The 18,165-nt window shown below is 44.1% G+C and overlaps 1 protein-coding gene across 3 annotated transcripts; it reads right to left on the reverse strand.

The window, feature by feature from the left end:
- Positions 1 to 289: 289 nt before the first annotated feature.
- Positions 290 to 13,820, reverse strand: LOC121303083 (tumor necrosis factor receptor superfamily member 6-like). 3 transcript variants are annotated; one of them, XM_041233506.1, is made up of 10 exons: positions 13,432 to 13,788; positions 9,153 to 9,309; positions 8,417 to 8,548; positions 7,857 to 7,971; positions 6,519 to 6,610; positions 5,069 to 5,182; positions 4,694 to 4,734; positions 3,485 to 3,727; positions 2,612 to 2,660; positions 290 to 2,204 (listed from the first exon to the last, which is right to left on the reverse strand). In XM_041233506.1, exons 1-10 carry the CDS (start codon positions 13,708 to 13,710, stop codon positions 1,903 to 1,905), a joined length of 1,524 nt encoding a protein of 507 aa, XP_041089440.1. In that variant the 5' UTR covers positions 13,711 to 13,788; the 3' UTR covers positions 290 to 1,902. The 3 variants fall into 3 exon arrangements, with proteins under 3 accessions (XP_041089440.1, XP_041089441.1, XP_041089442.1); XM_041233507.1 differs by lacking the exon at positions 13,432 to 13,788 and adding an exon at positions 9,491 to 9,582; XM_041233508.1 differs by lacking the exon at positions 3,485 to 3,727 and having other exon boundaries at positions 13,432 to 13,820.
- Between the last annotated feature and the right edge of the window lie 4,345 nt (positions 13,821 to 18,165).

Below are 18,165 nucleotides of genomic sequence, written 5' to 3' on the forward strand. Positions count from 1 at the left end.
TTAAGTAAGAATTCAATATTTCTAGCATGTTGTAAGAGGGGAGTCCTTTAGGAAGATTCCATTTACTGCAAAACTCTTCAGGTAAGGCAGGGGAGCCCAGTCCTTGTCCTGGGGGACCAGTGTCCCTCCTCTTTTTTGTTCCAGCTGTACACTGAATTGCTTAATTGGACCAATTAAGCAATTTAGGGGGACAGTTGGCACAAAAGCCAGGACAGCGGCCCTCCAACCAGGACTGGGCTCCCCTGCGGTAGGGTTGTATTAGTTTGTAGAAATCAACAGAGATAGAGAACCTGTTTGGAAATGCTTTAATTGTTAAAATACATTTCTACAATGGAAATACATTTTCTTTGAAGAGCCAGCTTCCTATCTTGTATAACAAACTTTTTTTTTACAGAAATATATACACAAGAGTACAAAATGCATACTGAGTTCAGTAGAAAATAAAATTGCAGAATGTAACAGCAGATTGACAGCAGGATACAGCATAATGTACATCCTCGAGCTCTGTAGCTCTATCGCTTACAAAATGCACAGAGGATAAAGGTATCCCCCTACTGGAGGACAATAACACTGTACAGAGGAAGCCGAGTTAAAAAAAAAAAAAAAAAAAAACACTTTTGCAATGCTTTTACAATGACCAGAATACCAGATCTAATACAAAGAGCAGGAAAACAGAATTTACATTCGCAAGGGAAGAGAGACCCTTGCACAGTACAGCATGTCACTTCAGTGTATGGCGTCTGATTAATCAGATTCCTGAGTTTTGCAAGACTGGTCCTACTAAAGGATCATAAGTAATCATATCACTTGACCCCAAACAACCCCCCCCCCCCCCTGAGCTCGTCTGCCTTCGTGGTTTTGAAGCTTTTATAACCTTACCTCACCGAAGGGGGAGAGAATCTGTAACCGGAGGGCATCACACAGCTCCGCTTTCCATGTATAATAGCATGCTAATACAAGTGCTGAACTACAAAGCAAGCTAAAGACAGCAAAGGCAACTATAAAAGTTCAGTAACACCATTTTTCTGGTTATGTTAGTGGATTATTTGCTGGATTTCACTTGGAGGCACCTAAGTTTTCTTAGCGTTGGCTATCCAGTCATTGCACACTCGATGTCTATGCACAGCACACCTGCTCAAATCATTTCTCTGTATTCAGAAGCAACAGTGACAAGCAGGGTTCCCTTGTTTTTCCAGTTGTATGATTTCCAGCTTTCAAAACCAGTTTTAATTTTGTTGCAGATCCTGTGCAAAGCTATGCATTTTGCCCGCATACCAAAAAGGCTGGTGTTGAAACACTTTTGCTGCGAGTCATTTACAATTGCAAATGAGAGGAACGGCACCAAGAAAAAAATTACTTCTCAGTGCAATTATTTTGTTCATTAAATAAATTAAATACACATAATACAAATTATAAATAATAAATACAATTTCTCCTTCACGAGCTACCTGTTTTCACTTGTGTCTACGCTTCAATGGAGGCTTTTTTCACTGTTCAGGTACCTCATGTAGTACGTGGCCCAATGGCCTGGAATGGATGACCAGGTAAGTAAACTGGGCTCAGTGGGGCCCGGGGGCAGAGGGGAGTGGCGCTGGGATGCCAGCATCCCCGTCCAGCCTTCCCAGGTGAACAATGAAGACGGGAGGTGCCCACCTGATCACCCCTCCGCCGGGCGGTGCCCTTGCCACCCCATTCCAGATGGCTGCCATGCTGATGCGCCAGGGAGGTCACAGCAGGAAATCCACACTGCCTGGTATCGGAACTTAAAAACAGCATCACACCCACACACCCCCTGGAGCTAAACAGCGAGGGAAGAATTAGAAATTCCTTTAGTGGCCAGAGCATTTTTTTTTTTGTTTTTTTTTTCCCCCGTTCTGTCTTACAGAAGCAGTAGGTGTTTGTCTATAACAGGTGTGAAGATGATTTTGTATAAAATTTATTTTTTATAACTTCTGCTGTAATTTCTTCAACAGAGAGCCTGTGGTCCAGATGCAGCAGAGCCCTCAGCAGTGTATTAATATCGGCTGCTTCTCCTTGCTCCTCGTGCCAGGAGAGCAGCATCTCGTGAAACTGCTCTTCCACGTCATGGGGGTGGTTTTGCTTGGCCGTCTCAATCTTGTTGTCATGGAGTCCTACTTTCCTCATGAGTCTGTTGCGGGATTTAAACGGAACTTTACAAAACTCATCCAGGCAGGCCAAGAGAGCTAGAAGGGGGGGGGGGGGGGGGGGGGGGAGAAGCACAATTAATATCTGGAGTCATTTTAAAAAGAGCCTGCGTGAAATTTCAATAACTGAACGCATTCTGATTGCCCGTTATCGTAGTCTGTCAGACGGATCTGTTTATTTGCGGAAGATGTTTTGCAGGCATGCGAGGGACAGAGCGTAGATCGCAGGCATTTCCACGCTTCGGGTTTAAACACTGTAACTACTATTGCACGGCCTGCCAGGAGCCCTGATCTATATTCTAGCCTTAAAAGTTTGGGATGTTGGGTAAATGTCACCACCTCAGGACAGCAAAATAAACACAACACCAACAGATAGAGCGAGGGAAACAGAGAGAAAAACACATTCATTTACTAAAGAAAGAAAGAAAGGCTAACTAAAGACTTACCATTGTCCTGCAGTGGAGTAAGACTGTATAATTCACTTGTGTCATTGAGCTGAAAAGAAAGAAACGCTGTGTTAGCTTCTGCTTTGAAGCCTGTGGGCTGGCTGCGTCCGTGTACTGTCAATGGGATAAGATCAAGCTTTCAGGGCTACACGATAATTCTACCCGTTTTTGCTGGGAGTTTAAAGGAGCGGCGAAGGCACCCACTGCCTTCTTGTACAAAACACTTGTCCGGCAACACAATGTGCTGCAGAGGAAAGATTCTGGCTTTTGAGGCTGGACTTAATACAGGAGGGTGTGGCTAAGCATTGTATCAGGTGTGATGCAGAACTGGGAATTGCAGGGTTAAGAAAAGAGGAACGATTTCAGATCACTTTGACGTGGGGAGCAGAGAGACAACGGGGCGAATCCTAAACCTGCCTCAGTGTTGTGGAGTAACACATTACTCTAAACGGATTACAACTGTTCAATAACTTTCATTTTTCAATGCTTTTTTCAGACGGGTAACAAAACAAGGGCACGGTTTCCTTTTGTAAAAAAACATGGAACGTGGAAATCGGCAAGCGGTTAAAACAGTGCGAGCCAAGCCTTACACATCACTTCATACGATCTTACAAGAAAACTGCGTCACGGGAGGGAACGAGGGGGCTGGATCTTCAAAGAGGATTTCAAGCTGCAGTCTGAAAAAAGCTCTAAGAGAGTCTGAGAAGTTACTGTCACTAGTTACATTAACTTTTAAAAAGTAACTTCCCAGTGCTGAGCAGCCTTACACAAGATACCTTCCGTGACAGACTTCCGTGACACCCTGTTCAGGACTCTGAATCAGTGTTTGAGTATTCATTTCTCAATTGCTTCAACTGTGATTGAGACTCTCACCGTGGCGCCGCTGGCGGGACTGGCTCTCTCAGACTTAGGGCTCTCTCTCTGGGGAGGGGTGCTGCGGTACGGGCTGCTGCTCAGGCTGTTCTCGGATGAGGCGGCTGTGTTGGACAGACTGTCCCCCAGTCCCCAGTCATCGTTGTCCTGACCTCTAGTCTGCAGCAAGAAGGCAGACTCCCGGATCTGAGACTTGTTGTTGTGGTTCTGTATCTCTTCCGGGGAAGAGGTGCTTGCAATACCCTGCAAGACAGGAAGTCAGTGTAAGAACCAAGCTTTAACATCTACGCCCTCTCTCTGTCCATCTCTCTTTCAGACCGGTCTGCGCTACGCCAGGGAGCGGGCGAAGAACACGTTGGTCCTTAGCCACAGTTCAGGTATTGATATAACGTGGGGTTCATTACACATGTTCCCCTTTCCTCTTGCAGCTAAAGCACCAGACAGTCCACACAGCCAGCCCAAACTGAACAGGGGTAAGGGGGAGCTAGACAGGCTTCGAAAAGAAGTAAAGATACCTGGATCTTCTGGTGGAGCACACGGTCTAACCTTGTACTGTGTGAACGCAATGCAGGAGAATGGAACCCCTGTGCTGTGCGAACGCAAAGCAAGAGAATGGAACCCCTGTGCTGTGTGAACGCAATGCAGGAGAATGGAACCCCTGTGCTGTGTGAACGCAATGCAGGAGAATGGAACCCCTGTGCTGTGTGAACGCAATGCAGGAGAATGGAACCCCTGTGCTGTGTGAACGCAATGCAGGAGAATGGAACCCCTGTGCTGTGTAAATGCAATGCAAGAGAATGGAACCCCTGTGCTGTGTGAACGCAATGCAGGAGAATGGAACCCCTGTGCTGTGTGAACGCAATGCAGGAGAATGGAACCCCTGTGCTGTGTGAACGCAATGCAGGAGAATGGAACCCCTGTGCTGTGTGAACGCAATGCAGGAGAATGGAACCCCTGTGCTGTGTAAATGCAATGCAGGAGAATGGAACCCCTGTGCTGTGTGAACGCAATGCAGGAGAATGGAACCCCTGTGCTGTGTGAACGCAATGCAGGAGAATGGAACCCCTGTGCTGTGTGAACGCAATGCAGGAGAATGGAACCCCTGTGCTGTGTAAATGCAATGCAGGAGAATGGAACCCCTGTGCTGTGTGAACGCAATGCAGGAGAATGTCTTCTGATGAGCTACAGTGTTGGATAAAAGGCTCTTACCGTGGGAATGAGGATGTTCACACTCTGCTCACTTGGACGCTCTGAAAGACAACACACACAAAAGATCCACTACATTATGCCGGTCTGCTAAAAGTTTCACATCACCCTACAGAGCAAACAAAGTTTTCCCCATCTACTTAATGAAAAACTGAAAACAAACTCAAACATTTAGGAATCTAACATGAAACACCATACACCTGTAGCAGCTTCAGGTAGGCTTCTGCGATTTCGTTTTGTAGTTTCTTTGATTTATGTGATGTTGGCCAGAGCTGTACATGCACTGTATAAAAAGTAATCACAACATCGCAAACAAACTCAACGTGTTGCTTTTACAGTGTCTAGCATGTAATGAAATGATGCTTCAGTGTGACTTACCACTGATCAGCCCGCAACGCTGTTTCTTCCATAGAATCCACCCAATCACTGCCACGGCCACGGCCACGGCCAAGGCCAGTACAACAGCAAGGGTGATGTTACTTGAGGAAGAAGCTACAAAAAGATCAGACAGCGAATTACAATCAAATCAGAAACTCACAATGGAAAGCAGTCTATCACTTGCTGTGCGTCTTCCGATTAGCCCATGGGCATGGATCACTTTCATGGGATCTGCTACTGCAAAATCACATTTGTATTATTTATGTAAAACAATACTTTACAGCACTGGCACTCAGTAAACCAGGGGTGCCGTTAGCAACCACGACTGCTTAAGTGAAAACTGCAGGGCATCAAGTATACGAGTGGAAGAGTCAGAGCTGATAAAATCCGACGCAGAATCAAGGTTTTAATGAGAGTCAGGGAGACCGTTGCCTCCCTGTAAATTCAAAACGCGTCCTCTAGTTACTGCTAATAAACTAAAAGGGCTTTGGTCTTTCTCTGTTTAAGATCCTTGTTCTGATAATTGCCGTAGAACTCGTGGTACGTGCAAGTAGGGGTTGTGATGTGCAGCCACGTTCTTAAACTCCATGAGCGCACAATGAAGCGGTGCGAGTTGTACAGCGCTGCTCACGTTTGTTAGAAAACCACGTTGCTTCTGTAGTTTTGATTTGTAATGCGCATGAAATCAAACCGCTAGAAATGAAAATCGCTGCAAATGAACCAAAAAAGGCTAATTAGTGACCGTCTAATTTAACTGATGACTTTAATAGGCCACACATGCAAAATTTCAAAAAGTAGCGAGGTTCTGAAAAATACAGCGTTACCTGTCAAAGTTACAACTGTTTAAATAACGCGCCTGTCATTTCCTTTCGCTGTTAACATCCTGACAACTTTTACATTTTTAAAGTCTGTCTCAAAGCTCTTTTCAAAATGTCCGCTCTAGTGCACTGGGGTTTGAGATCTGTGCTCTAAATCACTTCAGGAAGAGCGATTTAAAAAACAAAAAATGCTCTGGCTTTTCAAAACATGGGTCGTTACCGCTGCGTTACCTGTGGGCGGTAATCCGGACGCTATCAGTGCACTTGAGCAGACATTTTGAAAAGAGCTTTGAAACGGACTTTAAAAAAAGGTAGAAGTGTAAAAAGTTGTCACGATTTTAATGGAAAAAAAAGGTACGCCATTTACACAGTTGTAAAAGCACGTGGGGACGGGTCACTCTGTATTTTTCAGAACTTCAATACTCCAAGATGCCTAATAAAAGCACAGAGCGGTCTAACACTCACACACGACTGCCTATTGTTTGTATATGATGGCAAATGCTGAGGCTGTGTTTCCAGTCTCCAGGCACAGTCTGGCTGTGATCAACTAGAGAAAGTCCGGGTTACAATTTGAATAGCTCACGCTTCAGGCAGATTAGAGATCTCTATTTGTTGAATAAAGGAATTCTGACCTGATTCTGTGCCAGCTGGAGGGCTGTCTCTGGGCGCACACACTGCGTTTGCAGTGGCATTGCAGTTTCTCACCACTGTCCCTTCCGGGCACCTGGCAAAACAAAACAGAGTTCAGAAAATCAATAGCAATGACAAAGGGGGTATCCGGACCACGGCACTGTGCACAGTCTGCTCCACGTCTAGTGTGTTGTCATCGCTGTGACCCACTAATGGATCCACAGCGGTGACTTTTCAAAACGTTCCACCTGGCAGGTGAACAGAGTTAACAGGATGAACCTCTGTACCACCGTCTAACCTTCGTGGGTAAAAAAAAAAAAATCATTAACTGAAAACAAAATTTAGTTTACTAAATAGCAGACCTAAATCCAAATTTTGCTTCATCAATTTTTTCTGCGTCTTGCAACATTGCGTGAGAGCGGAGAGGGAATGGATCGGGTTACCAAGCCATGTTGTTGAGGCCAAATCCTTGGGCTCCTATAAAGAGTAAGTAATGGGGTTCCGAAAAAAAAAAAAAAAACACAGCTACAGCTGATCAAATAACATACCTGTCATTCCATTGCTAAAATCCAGACAACTTCTGTTTACACTTTACAACTTTAGTCGGTTTGAAAATGGCTGTTCTAGTGCACTTTGTCCACTAAAATCACTGCAGGAAGAGAACAAAAAAAAAAAAAAAAAAACACATAACAAGTGCTCTGGCTTTTCAGTTCCGTACCTCATCACGGATCGTTATCGCTCTGTTACCCGTTTGACGATGTGGGCAATAATCCTGACACGATCCGTGCACTAGAGCGGACATTTTGGCAAGAGCTTTAAAACAGACTTTTAAGAAGTTAAATGTAAACAGTTGTCAGGATGTTAATAATGAAAAGAAATGACAAGGAGGTTATTTAAACAGTTACACGTGGGGACGTGTAACGCCAAATTTTTCGGAACCCCATTAAACCCGAACCCTAACCCCATTTAAGACCTGAACGCTTTCAAATCAGCCAGGGAACCTGACGAGCCGAACGGCCTCCTCTCGTCTCTACACTTTTTGATTTGATCAATATTGCTGCATTTTGAATACTGGCTTCTACCTAAAAACAGATACTTCAGAAGAGCTAGACTGTGGAGCTTAAACTTCTGAAGCACCAAAATCGGAGCACCTCATGTAGTTTGATACACTTGCGGTTAACAAAATCAGTGATCATGACAACACAGTTAGAGAACATTTAGAATAGCAGGTAGATGCCAATTAAAAATGCTCCAGATAATTACAAACTAGCCTGTCCTCAACTGAGGGCAATGGCACTGCACGGGTTAGGGTTGGGAACGGGCGAGGCATTTCCTCTTACTTTGAGCAGCGTTTGCACACCTCACAGGGCTCCTCAGGGGGGCAGTAGTGGGTGCCAGACTTGCACCGGCAAACGCGGTTCTGTGTCTGAGTGCAAGGGACCGCCTCTTCTTGATCTGGCGATACAAGGAGGAAAGGACATCAAGATCATTGAAATAATTAACTTGACCTGCAACATCTCCAACAGTATGTGATAATCTAGTTTGTGTTTAGCTCTATGCTTTGCATGTGTGGGACCGAAAGAGCTTAAAACAAGCCCTAACTGATTCTATTGTATTAGGGTTAGAACAGACTTAAAATTGTGTGCATTGAACGTGTTTAAAACGTATTAATCCAAGCTTTCTTTATCATGTACCATGAACGTGAACAAGTCTCCAATACGTAAAACATGAGCCTGTTCACGAGAAGCTAATCTTACACTGCGCACACCCGACTGTAAAAGCACTACTCTAAAAACGACATGCGCATCTTTCGGACAGCGATTCAATATTTAGTAAAAAGTCCTAACATTTTGTAAAATGTTTAAACTGTGGACTCCGTGGGAATGCAGTCCAGCCTTACCCGAGCGGCAGCGAGTGCATTGAAGACAGCGCTCCAAGCCGCTGCCGTGCTCCGTGTAGTCGGTGCCAAAGGTGCATGCCGCACACTGGCCACTAGAGCCCGCTGTTGTGCACTTCTCCTTCACATATGTCCCTGCAGTAAGAAACGGTGAGTCAGCTGGCACAGCCCAACCAGGTTTACTTTCACTCTGTCACAAATATAGAAGCCTGATTTCACAGACCCCCGGGTCAGCACCAATCATGGACCGAATGTTATCGTAGGTCATTAGTGCTAATCAGGGTCATATACAAGTGCATCTTAGAATCAACTGAAATTACAGTGCTGGAAACCCTTTGCAGAAGGCATTTCAAAAGCACCAAAAAACAAAAGTACACAAGAAATCGATATTCAATTATTTCAAAGGTTTTGTTCTTTTGAAACTTTTTTTAATAGCCATGTATGGACAGGCATAACTACAATCGAATCCTAAATTATGGGTTAACTATACAGGGGTGCACATCTGGAGGGGAGCAATAAATCTGGGTGCAGAAACTTTCACTATTTGCAGCCCAAAGGTAAAAAGTCATTTCTAGAGACTAATTTAAATAAGTGCATGTTAAGAGAAATAGAACCCAGCACCCCCCACAGCTGATGGCAAATCCCGTCAGAGAAAAGCAAGACAGCACTGAAGCTTTCCTCTGTTTCTGTACCATTGGAGCTGGTCCGATTGGCCCAGCATGACCTGGGTCCAACTCACCGGCAGGGCAGTTAACGCAGCAGAACCCGGAGTGGGGATACTGCCCTCCGGGACAGATGATCTCTCGGGCTGTCCTGTTCTTCTCCTCGTTCAGTGATGCATCGTTGTCAAGGCGATCGGTCTTATCAGAGTTCATAGGGCTACACAGAGACAGAGCCTGCAACACAAAGCATGTTTTCCATGGATTCATTTCGGCAGGAATTCAGTTGTGCTCAATATTAAATCGCCTCAACATTTTGGACAAGGTTCAAATGAAGGGGGTCATCAGCCTTTAAAACAGAAGGACTGGGGGCGGGATATCTACAGCCCCTTTTACCCCAGTGAGACCCCTTACTTACTAAACATCTCAAGATCCCTGAAGAGCAAATCCTCTCCTCTTTACACATGCTGAAGCTTTTAACAATCAGGACATCTCACAAGTGCAACTTCAGAGACGCCCCAACGGCCATTGTCATGCATGTAGAATGAATAGGGGTGGGGCCCAGTCCGTGTATTAAAAGTATGTCAAGACCAAGGGATTTCTATAAGAGAATATTTCAGGAATGTAACATGACTATAGTGCCGGATTGTATTTGATTCTAGAGGGTCGCTTGAATCCAGTTGCGCTGGAACATGGTTGAGGCATTCTACTGTAGGATTCTGTTCTCCTGCAGTGAAATGCACTGTTAATGTGGTACATATCGAACAGTTAAATGCAAATCTCTTCAAGGCATTCCTCAGAACAATATAACCCCCAAAGATCGCTTTGCTGCCAAGCGCACTCTGTTCTGCCAGGAATGTGCGCACAGAGCGGGCCCGTCAGGGCTTCCTGTGGTTTGTTCAGTACCAGTGCAAACTGGTTTAGCTCAAAGATTAAAAAAAAAAAAAGGGACCAAGGATAATTAAGTGGTGAGTCACCCCACTGTGAATTATCTACAGCACACAGAGACAGAGTGCACAGCTATCCTCTTGCAGTGTCTGGTCTTTAACTGGAACAGCAAGAAACACATTGAAGGTGCGGTCCTGTGCCATTGTGTGTGTGTGTGTGTGTGTGTGTGTGTGTGTGTGTGTGTGTGTGTGTGTGTGTGTGTGTGTGTGTGTGTGTGTGTGTGTGTGTGTGTGTGTGTGTGTGTGTGTGTGTGTGTGTGTGTGTGTGTGCGAAAGCTTCCAAAAATAAAATTTTAAAAATCAGAATGACGTCATACATATGGATCGATTCTTCATTCTCGTATAAAAATGCTGACAATAATCACGATTGATCTTAAGCTGTGTGTGCCACGGCACGTTCAGGATCTTTGCTTCAATCATGGTAACCTTTTATAAAGGGAGATCCCATTATTTTAAGGTCTGGCTTCTCAGAGCTGTGGAATTTCCCCTCCTGATTTGTGGGACAGCACAGTTTTACCAAAACAGCAGTCATGTGTCAGGCCCCTGCTCCACACAATGCCAGGTAATGATCACATGGTTCTGCTCAATCAGGGGATTTCATCTCAGACTGCCTTGAGAAATAATGTACAGAGATGGGTGTGGACTTCCGGCACTCTCACACTCTCTCCCAGACCCATCACAGAAATTTCAAACCTGTCAGAGCACATGTAAAGTACAGGAGGAGGGGTGCTGTGGGCGTTTATGGATGTCACGAGTCTGGTATCAGGCGTCAGTCATCGATCCTCCTCGATGAGCACTGGCGTCTGATACAGGAAGGAGGGATACCTGAGGATGCCCAAAAATGGACAAGGTCCACCGATGGACATTGCTCCCCAATCTCAATCTGAATTCGTGTGCGTGGTGACGCAACCTTTATATCTCTGGTTATCTTTTGAATTCCGACAGCTTTGAGATACCGGGGCATGACGGCAATGTGAAAAAATCACCTGCATTAAAAACAAAGATAAAAGAAATATGAGAGAGAGCGAGAGAGCGAGAGAGTGAGAGAGCGAGCGACTGCAACACACAATGACTAAGTAATGCAGTAATGAGGGGGGAGGGGAGGACTGGCTCGGAAGGATGTCTGTGCACGGAACGTTACAGAGCAAACTCGAAAACCAGGGGGCAGGGAAGAGACAGAAGTTTGAGGGCGTAAGAATTTTCTTTGCATAAAGCAATGCAAACACTGACTGTGTGGAGCAAATCTGTTCAAGTAGCAAAGTTATTTACAGAATGGTCAAAGTCTGATTTCACGCTGTAAAAACATAACCAGTAGAAATTGGTATCATGACAAAGTAAATACTCCTGGCTTCCACTCGCTGTGCCCTCACACTCTGATACTGTTGATGGTACAGGTTGCCCTTCCCCATGATCCTGTACGTGGTTCTGTAGATGCACACTCAAATGAGACGCTTTGTTATAATACCAGATTCGGATACCCTTACTGTGCTAAAGAATATCCTCACCAAGTTTCATTACAACTGGCAGACAGGGCCTGTATGCCGAGGGTACACTCAATATATTGAGTTAAAGAATGTCCTCACCAAGTTTCGCTACAGTCCGACAAGCGATTCTCTAGATATAATACATGTAAAAAAAAATAAATAAATAATAAAAAATTGACAAACAGACACACCAACACACCAACATAAAAGGTGTATGAAAAGGCCCCAGTATGACACCTCCACGGTTTGTCTTTTTGGGGTACCCAAGTAAGCCTATGGGCCTGTTTAATCCAGTAATCTGGGGAGCGGGAGAACGGGTTTTATACACAGACAGACATGCTGCCCTGTGTGAAAGCATGGGAACCCCCCTGCAGAGTCTAGAGAGAATATTCTCAGTTTGAGCCACGCTGCTCTCTGAGGTAAAGCAGACGGGCGCTGCGGTGAAGACAAACAGCCCGCATTCCTGGACAGCCCGTTCCTCTGCAGGTCTGCGCTGTGATCGCCTCTTTACTTTCTATTCTCAGTTTAATGGGCGCAGTGGGTAGGCCAGCCGTTTCAGCTGGCAACGCTGATGGTGGCTTTAACTCATCTTTTTTATGCCAGATTAAATCAAATAAATTCGGATGCACCTGGTCATACTGATCGCACATTGCCTCTGCTTTCCCCGGGAAATTGAACTGAGCTTCGCAACAAGTCCGGGCATGATCTCCATAGGAATCGCAACCACACAGCTCCAACAGCGGAGGAGAACCCTGCGCATTCTTACCGGTGTGTTTAACTTCAAATGCATGCATCTCTTACCATGAAGGATTCACAGGTTTGCCTGTCTCCGTCTCCAGGACTGTATGCAGCCGACCTAGGCTACATTTCACTTGAAGCTTTATTGATTCTAAATGTCCTTTTATACGTTAATTATCTTACTGTATGCAACCCAAACCAAACGCTTTGCTTTTACAGACGCATCTCGATGCCGTGCCAATCGCATATTCATGCAAAAACTAAAACACATCATTACAAGTCCTAGTAGTAATGACAGAGAGAAAGAAACACGGGCAACGAGCATTGCTACTGCTATTATGAATGTGTTTCTATAAAAGCTAAAATAACACATTCAAATGGATACGACGTGTAGAGAATTGATTTCTCTAGGCTTCCCCGCTCCTCGACTGTTCCTGATACTTTCCAATGGCTCGAATTGGCCCGCTTCAATCCAATAGCATTTACCAGAAAATAGGATTCTAAACGGAACCCGGTTACAGTGAAAAAAAAAGTAATAATAATAATAATAATAATAATAATAATAATAATAATAATAATACTTTCCAATGGCTCGAATTGGCCCGCTTCAATCCAATAGCATTTACCAGAAAATAGGATTCTAAACGGAACCCGGTTACAGTGAAAAAAAATAATAATAATAATAATAATAATAATAATAATAATAATAATAATAATAATAATAATAATAATAATAATAATACTTTCCCACATGGTTTAATATTTCAGAGGGATGTGTGTTACAGTCTGAAAAAAGATTGGCGGTTGGATTTATTTACTTGTGTATTTGTTTGTTTATTTGTTTATTTATTTATTATTTACGTAGCTCGGTTGAAAACGGCAAATGAATGAAGGCACCGACGGTGTAGGTAATCTGAAAAAAAAAAAAAACAACAACAACCCTGCAATATTAACATTGCATATAAATAATTATTCAAAAGGAGAATATGGGTTTAGTTATTTTACGCCGAATTAAGTGATTAAGTGACGTCATTTAGATATTTCACTTGCCATGACGCAATTAAGGGTACTTTTATGTAGCGAGATTAGTTCATTCTGTCCGGTGAGGAGAAACGTTTTTGCTATGGCTGTCTGTAGCTTACTGGGAGGAAATCACCTAACAAAAGTAAAAAGTAAACAGGAGTACTTACAGTCAAGACAAACAGCGTGAGTCCCAAAACTGTATTCATGGTATTATATTCCAAATACTTATCACTGCGCAAAACTACCTCCAAACTCCGACTCACGCATAATACACACGATTTTTCTCCTGGATCTTCGCGGTCTAGTCTGGTTATATAGAGGGCGGAGGGGGGCTGTCTCAGAGGCGGAGTATTCTGCTCAGAACCGGTCACAGCTGAACGAAAAGATGCGCTTTCTGTCCAGTAAAGCCGTGTTGTAATACTCTGCGTGTTCGGAATCCGATTCATCTAAAACAAAACGCCCTGAGTAAACGACTTAAGTGTCCCTCCCCGCAAGCTGAGGTCCTCCCACTCTGGCCTGCTTGTTATCCCCAAGCGAAAGCGCACCACGCTTGGAGAGGGCGCTCGTTTAGCTTCGTGGCTCCGACTCTCTGGAACTCTGTCCCTGCTTTGGTGCGTGATGCTCCCACCGTCACTCGCTTTAAATCAACTCGCAAGACCCGCCTGTTCTCTCTTGCTTTCCATGCTCCTAAAGCCTCTACTATTAGATGCTGTGTTGCTGTTGCTATTTCATGTGTTATGCTGCTATCCCGTATTCTGCTCTTTCCACTGTATTTAATGCACTATTTCATGTATTATGCTGCTATCCTGTATTCTGCTCTTTCCACTGTATTTAATGCACTATTTCATGTATTATGCTGCTATCCTGTATTCTGCTCTTTCCACTGTATTTAATGCACTATTTCATGTATTATGCTGCTATCATGTATTCTGCTCTTTCCACTGTATTTAATGCACTATTTCATGTATTATGCTGCTATCATGTATTCTGCTCTTTCCACTGTATTTAATGCACTATTTCATGTATTATGCTGCTATCCTGTATTCTGCTCTTTCCACTGTATTTAATGCACTATTTCATGTATTATGCTGCTATCATGTATTCTGCTCTTTCCACTGTATTTAATGCACTATTTCATGTATTATGCTGCTATCATGTATTCTGCACTTTCCATTGTATTTAATGTATTATGCATTCATGTTTTATACTGTATATCATGTATTATGCATTTCCACTGTATTTGAAGTATTATGGACTTTCTTGTATTTCCTGCATCTTGAAAAGAGCTTAGTGATGGTGATCGTTATATAAAATAAAGATTGATTGATTGATTGACTGATACCCCCCCCTTAAGGGCTGAGATTGGCAGAGGAATGAACCCGTGGTTCTAATCTAGTCTGCGCTGGTCGTGTGGTGTCGGAATCGTTATCTGGTGGCGTATGTACAAGCTCCACCTTTCAAGTCTTTTACAGCTCCTCGACTCGGTGAAGCACATCCTTTCACCACACTGGCGCGTCCTAATCAAGCAGTAACTGCAGAATGCATGAGCAGTCTTCTGAGTGGATACAACTGAGACGATCTCACCTGCCCACATGTCAGTACACCCGGGCGTTATCCCAGTGAACTGTCTGCGTAAAACTGCCCGGGTCATCACACTATCAGAACGTGTTTGGTAGCGAACAAAACCATTCCATAAATCTAACCCATGAACTACATCCAGGAGATTATTTTTAATGTGCAGTTCCTAAAGAAGCACGTGCCCTAGCAAACGTTTCCTTTTTAAAACATGACCGCCTGCCGTCAGTTGGTACGGTATAAAGGTAACAAACATGTGTCTCAGTGTTAACTCCAGTATATAAGAACACTTTCAGAAGTATGCAACTAAGCTGCATTGCTAATGGTGACGTTTGCAGAACAGGCTCGTGCGCGCTAGTGTGGTTTGATTGGGAGCTGTTTATTCGCTGCTGTGTTTGTCAGGCAGGTTCCAGTGCTGGTTTTCCCTGGTCTTACTTGAATAATTATTTACCAGATGGTAAGATGCAACACACACTGTACACGCGCTTCCCTTGTAAGATTCATGAAGAAAGGTTCAGCAGGGCAGTTCGTTGCACAGCGCTCTCTTCAGCTCAGCAAGTCGATGGAAATCCCCGTCTATTGTCCCAGGCAGGAGCAGGGTGATGAAACATAGCCTGATCATGGGACACACCTCCCTTGGGAGAGCCAGGAAAAATAAACTCTTTGAAGATGCAGCATTTAATGTGGTTTGGACCATAGGCTTTACCCACACACTATGAACCCAGTCCCTTCACTGTAACAATCGTTTCTCACTTTAACTTATTGCAAACCTTTCTATCCACTTCTTGCGCAGGGTTTATGGGGTGTTTACTTCGATGCCTCACATGTGCTTGTGGTTTTAATGGTTTATGTGTCCCGCCCCACCCTCCCCCTCACAGCTCGCGGGTTTTTGTTCCTCAGACTCTCTGATGCTCTAGTGCTTGGAACTTGGTTTCAGGAGGCTAGGTTTCAGTCCTGGGGAGACCTGAGGGTTTGATACAGCAACATCAAACTGGGTCTCTTGGAATCAGGTTTCAAGCCGCTGTTCCTGAAAAAGTGGGTTTGTTTTCCCTTGGCTTTAGGCTATTCGATTTCAAATAAACTGCTTACAACTTCCTTTGCTGTAGGTCACTGTAGCCCAGTTCCCAAGGCTGTAGAGGTGATAAGTTTACTATGGTATATTTACACAGCAGTTTTTTAGTCCCCCCACCCCTTTGCTTATATGCATTTACCATAGCTTTCCCTGTTTTTAAATACACTTCACAATGCTTTCCTATGCTTTCTCTAGACTTCATGACATTTTGGGACAGTTTTATAAAAGGTCCTTACCCCCTCCGGTCCTATACAGAATGAGCCAATCCAAAGCACTGTGTCACAAATGCATGCTGTTTGAGTTGCAGCCTTTATCAAACAGTCCATGGTTTACCACGTCATGCCAGTGTTAGTGTGGGATTATGACAGCTTCTCACACCCACAGTGATATCTGGCAGGAATGTGCATCTGGTGTCCTTTGATACAGGCGGACGGTCGAGCTGGGGCCTCAGACTGACTCATATCAGACGAACGCACTGCTTATCACCCTCCTCTCCCCTCCCCTCTACAGTGCAGAACAACAAGGCAATCCATCAGTCCCCAGAAACGCCATCTGAAAGTGACGTCAGAAAAACAAAGGAGTCACGAGAAAGCTCTTCACAATTTTGAAGGCCTGAAAATAAACAAACAGTAATCCGTAATTCACAGGATCACTGGGAATCTGGATCTGTGAAACCAACCTGGATTCCGTTGTGAATGTGCTATTTTGAAATGGAAAGGGGTAAATGATTTAATATTCCTGTTGAAACTCTGCACAGTTTCCAAAGAGGTTGTTTGAAAGGCCCTGCTCCGTGCGCGGGCCTTGTTGTCGTTTCTCAGATTTCAAGGCCAGTTTAAAATAATCAAACTGTGAGGTAAGACACAAGCAACTCTGGAGACAGCGTACCTGCGTGTTTATTTTCCTTCACTCGGCGATAATGTTTTTGAGTTCCACACTTCGCACCATCGTGTACACTATCTAACCAAGTTTCCCTTTTGTTTGTACACAGGCCATGCGTTGAACAGCATGTGACTTCTGTCAGACTTTACTCACTGTGTTCCTCTCCAAAAATGCAGTAAGGTCAACATGAGGGGGACTGTCTTTCAGTATGTTGTTTTAAACATTACCCATTAAAGCAACAAATGACATCAGCAAACACTCTCAGAGTGAAGGGATTTGGATCAATGCCAGGTTGCTCCACAGAGTTTCCTCCTGCATATTTGCAATGCATCCTGTCTCATGATTAAAAACAACAGCTCCTGATCTCGTTTTTTATTCCCCTTTTCTTGGCTGATTGTTTCTTGGTGTTTTTAGTTTGTTTTGACAGACAGATTCATGAACCTTCTGTGATTACGTGCTTGACCCCTCCTCAAAGCTAAGCCACAAACGTACCCACTAGATAAGAGAGTTGAGCCTGGGACTCTAGTGTGCTTCTAGCAGATATCACTTCTAAAGCCAAGGAAACACAAAGCGTGACTAAAAACCTGGTTCCAGGAGACCAACTTTGAGGCAACCTTCCTGCGTCAAACTTCAAGTCTCCCTTGGTGTGCCATGCAGTGGCCTGAAACCTTGGCTCCTGAAACCAAGTTCCACGCCACAAGGTCGCTCCGTATTACTCTGGCTTCAAATCTCTGTGCCATTGAGAAACCTAGCAAAATTTCCTCCTGCTTCCCTCACAACCTTATAACAAATACACGCGATCACGACACGTGGAGGAGCACTGCCCTATCACTTGAAATCTGTGGTTCGAGGGTTTTTTTTTTTTTTTTAATTTGTGGACTCTGTCTTGCATTGATTCAAATCCAACTGCCTGGTAATGAAACTTTTATTTGTATTATTATTCTTCAATTTAGATTCAAACACACTTTCATTTTCATGTGCCGAACTTTGCTGCATAAAGAACAGCATGAAAGTTAGTGGAGGGCTGCGTACATTTCACAAGTGTGGAAACTACTCCAGGATCGTTCACGTGTAGATATAACACGGCGTTCCTTCTTCACCGTTTTTGTAAAGTGCACAGTTTTACAGCCTTGTTACTGTTCAGAGTGTGTGTCACAAATCGTCCCGCAGGCAGATTGCACCTTCACCCTGTTGCGAAACTTGCTCATTTATTCGATTCTCTGACCTCAGCCTTCCTTTACCTGCAGGCTGCTTCAAAGGCTCTGCCTTCTCTTAATAATCATGCAAGATGAGGTGCACCCAAACGACTAAACAGTTCATCCCTAGTTGTTTTGTAAATGCTCGTCCCCTAAAGACGTAAGTGTAAGTTTTTTTT

The sequence above is a fragment of the Polyodon spathula genome, chromosome 31 (assembly GCF_017654505.1).
Source record: "Polyodon spathula isolate WHYD16114869_AA chromosome 31, ASM1765450v1, whole genome shotgun sequence".
NCBI classification, from domain to species: domain Eukaryota; kingdom Metazoa; phylum Chordata; class Actinopteri; order Acipenseriformes; family Polyodontidae; genus Polyodon; species Polyodon spathula.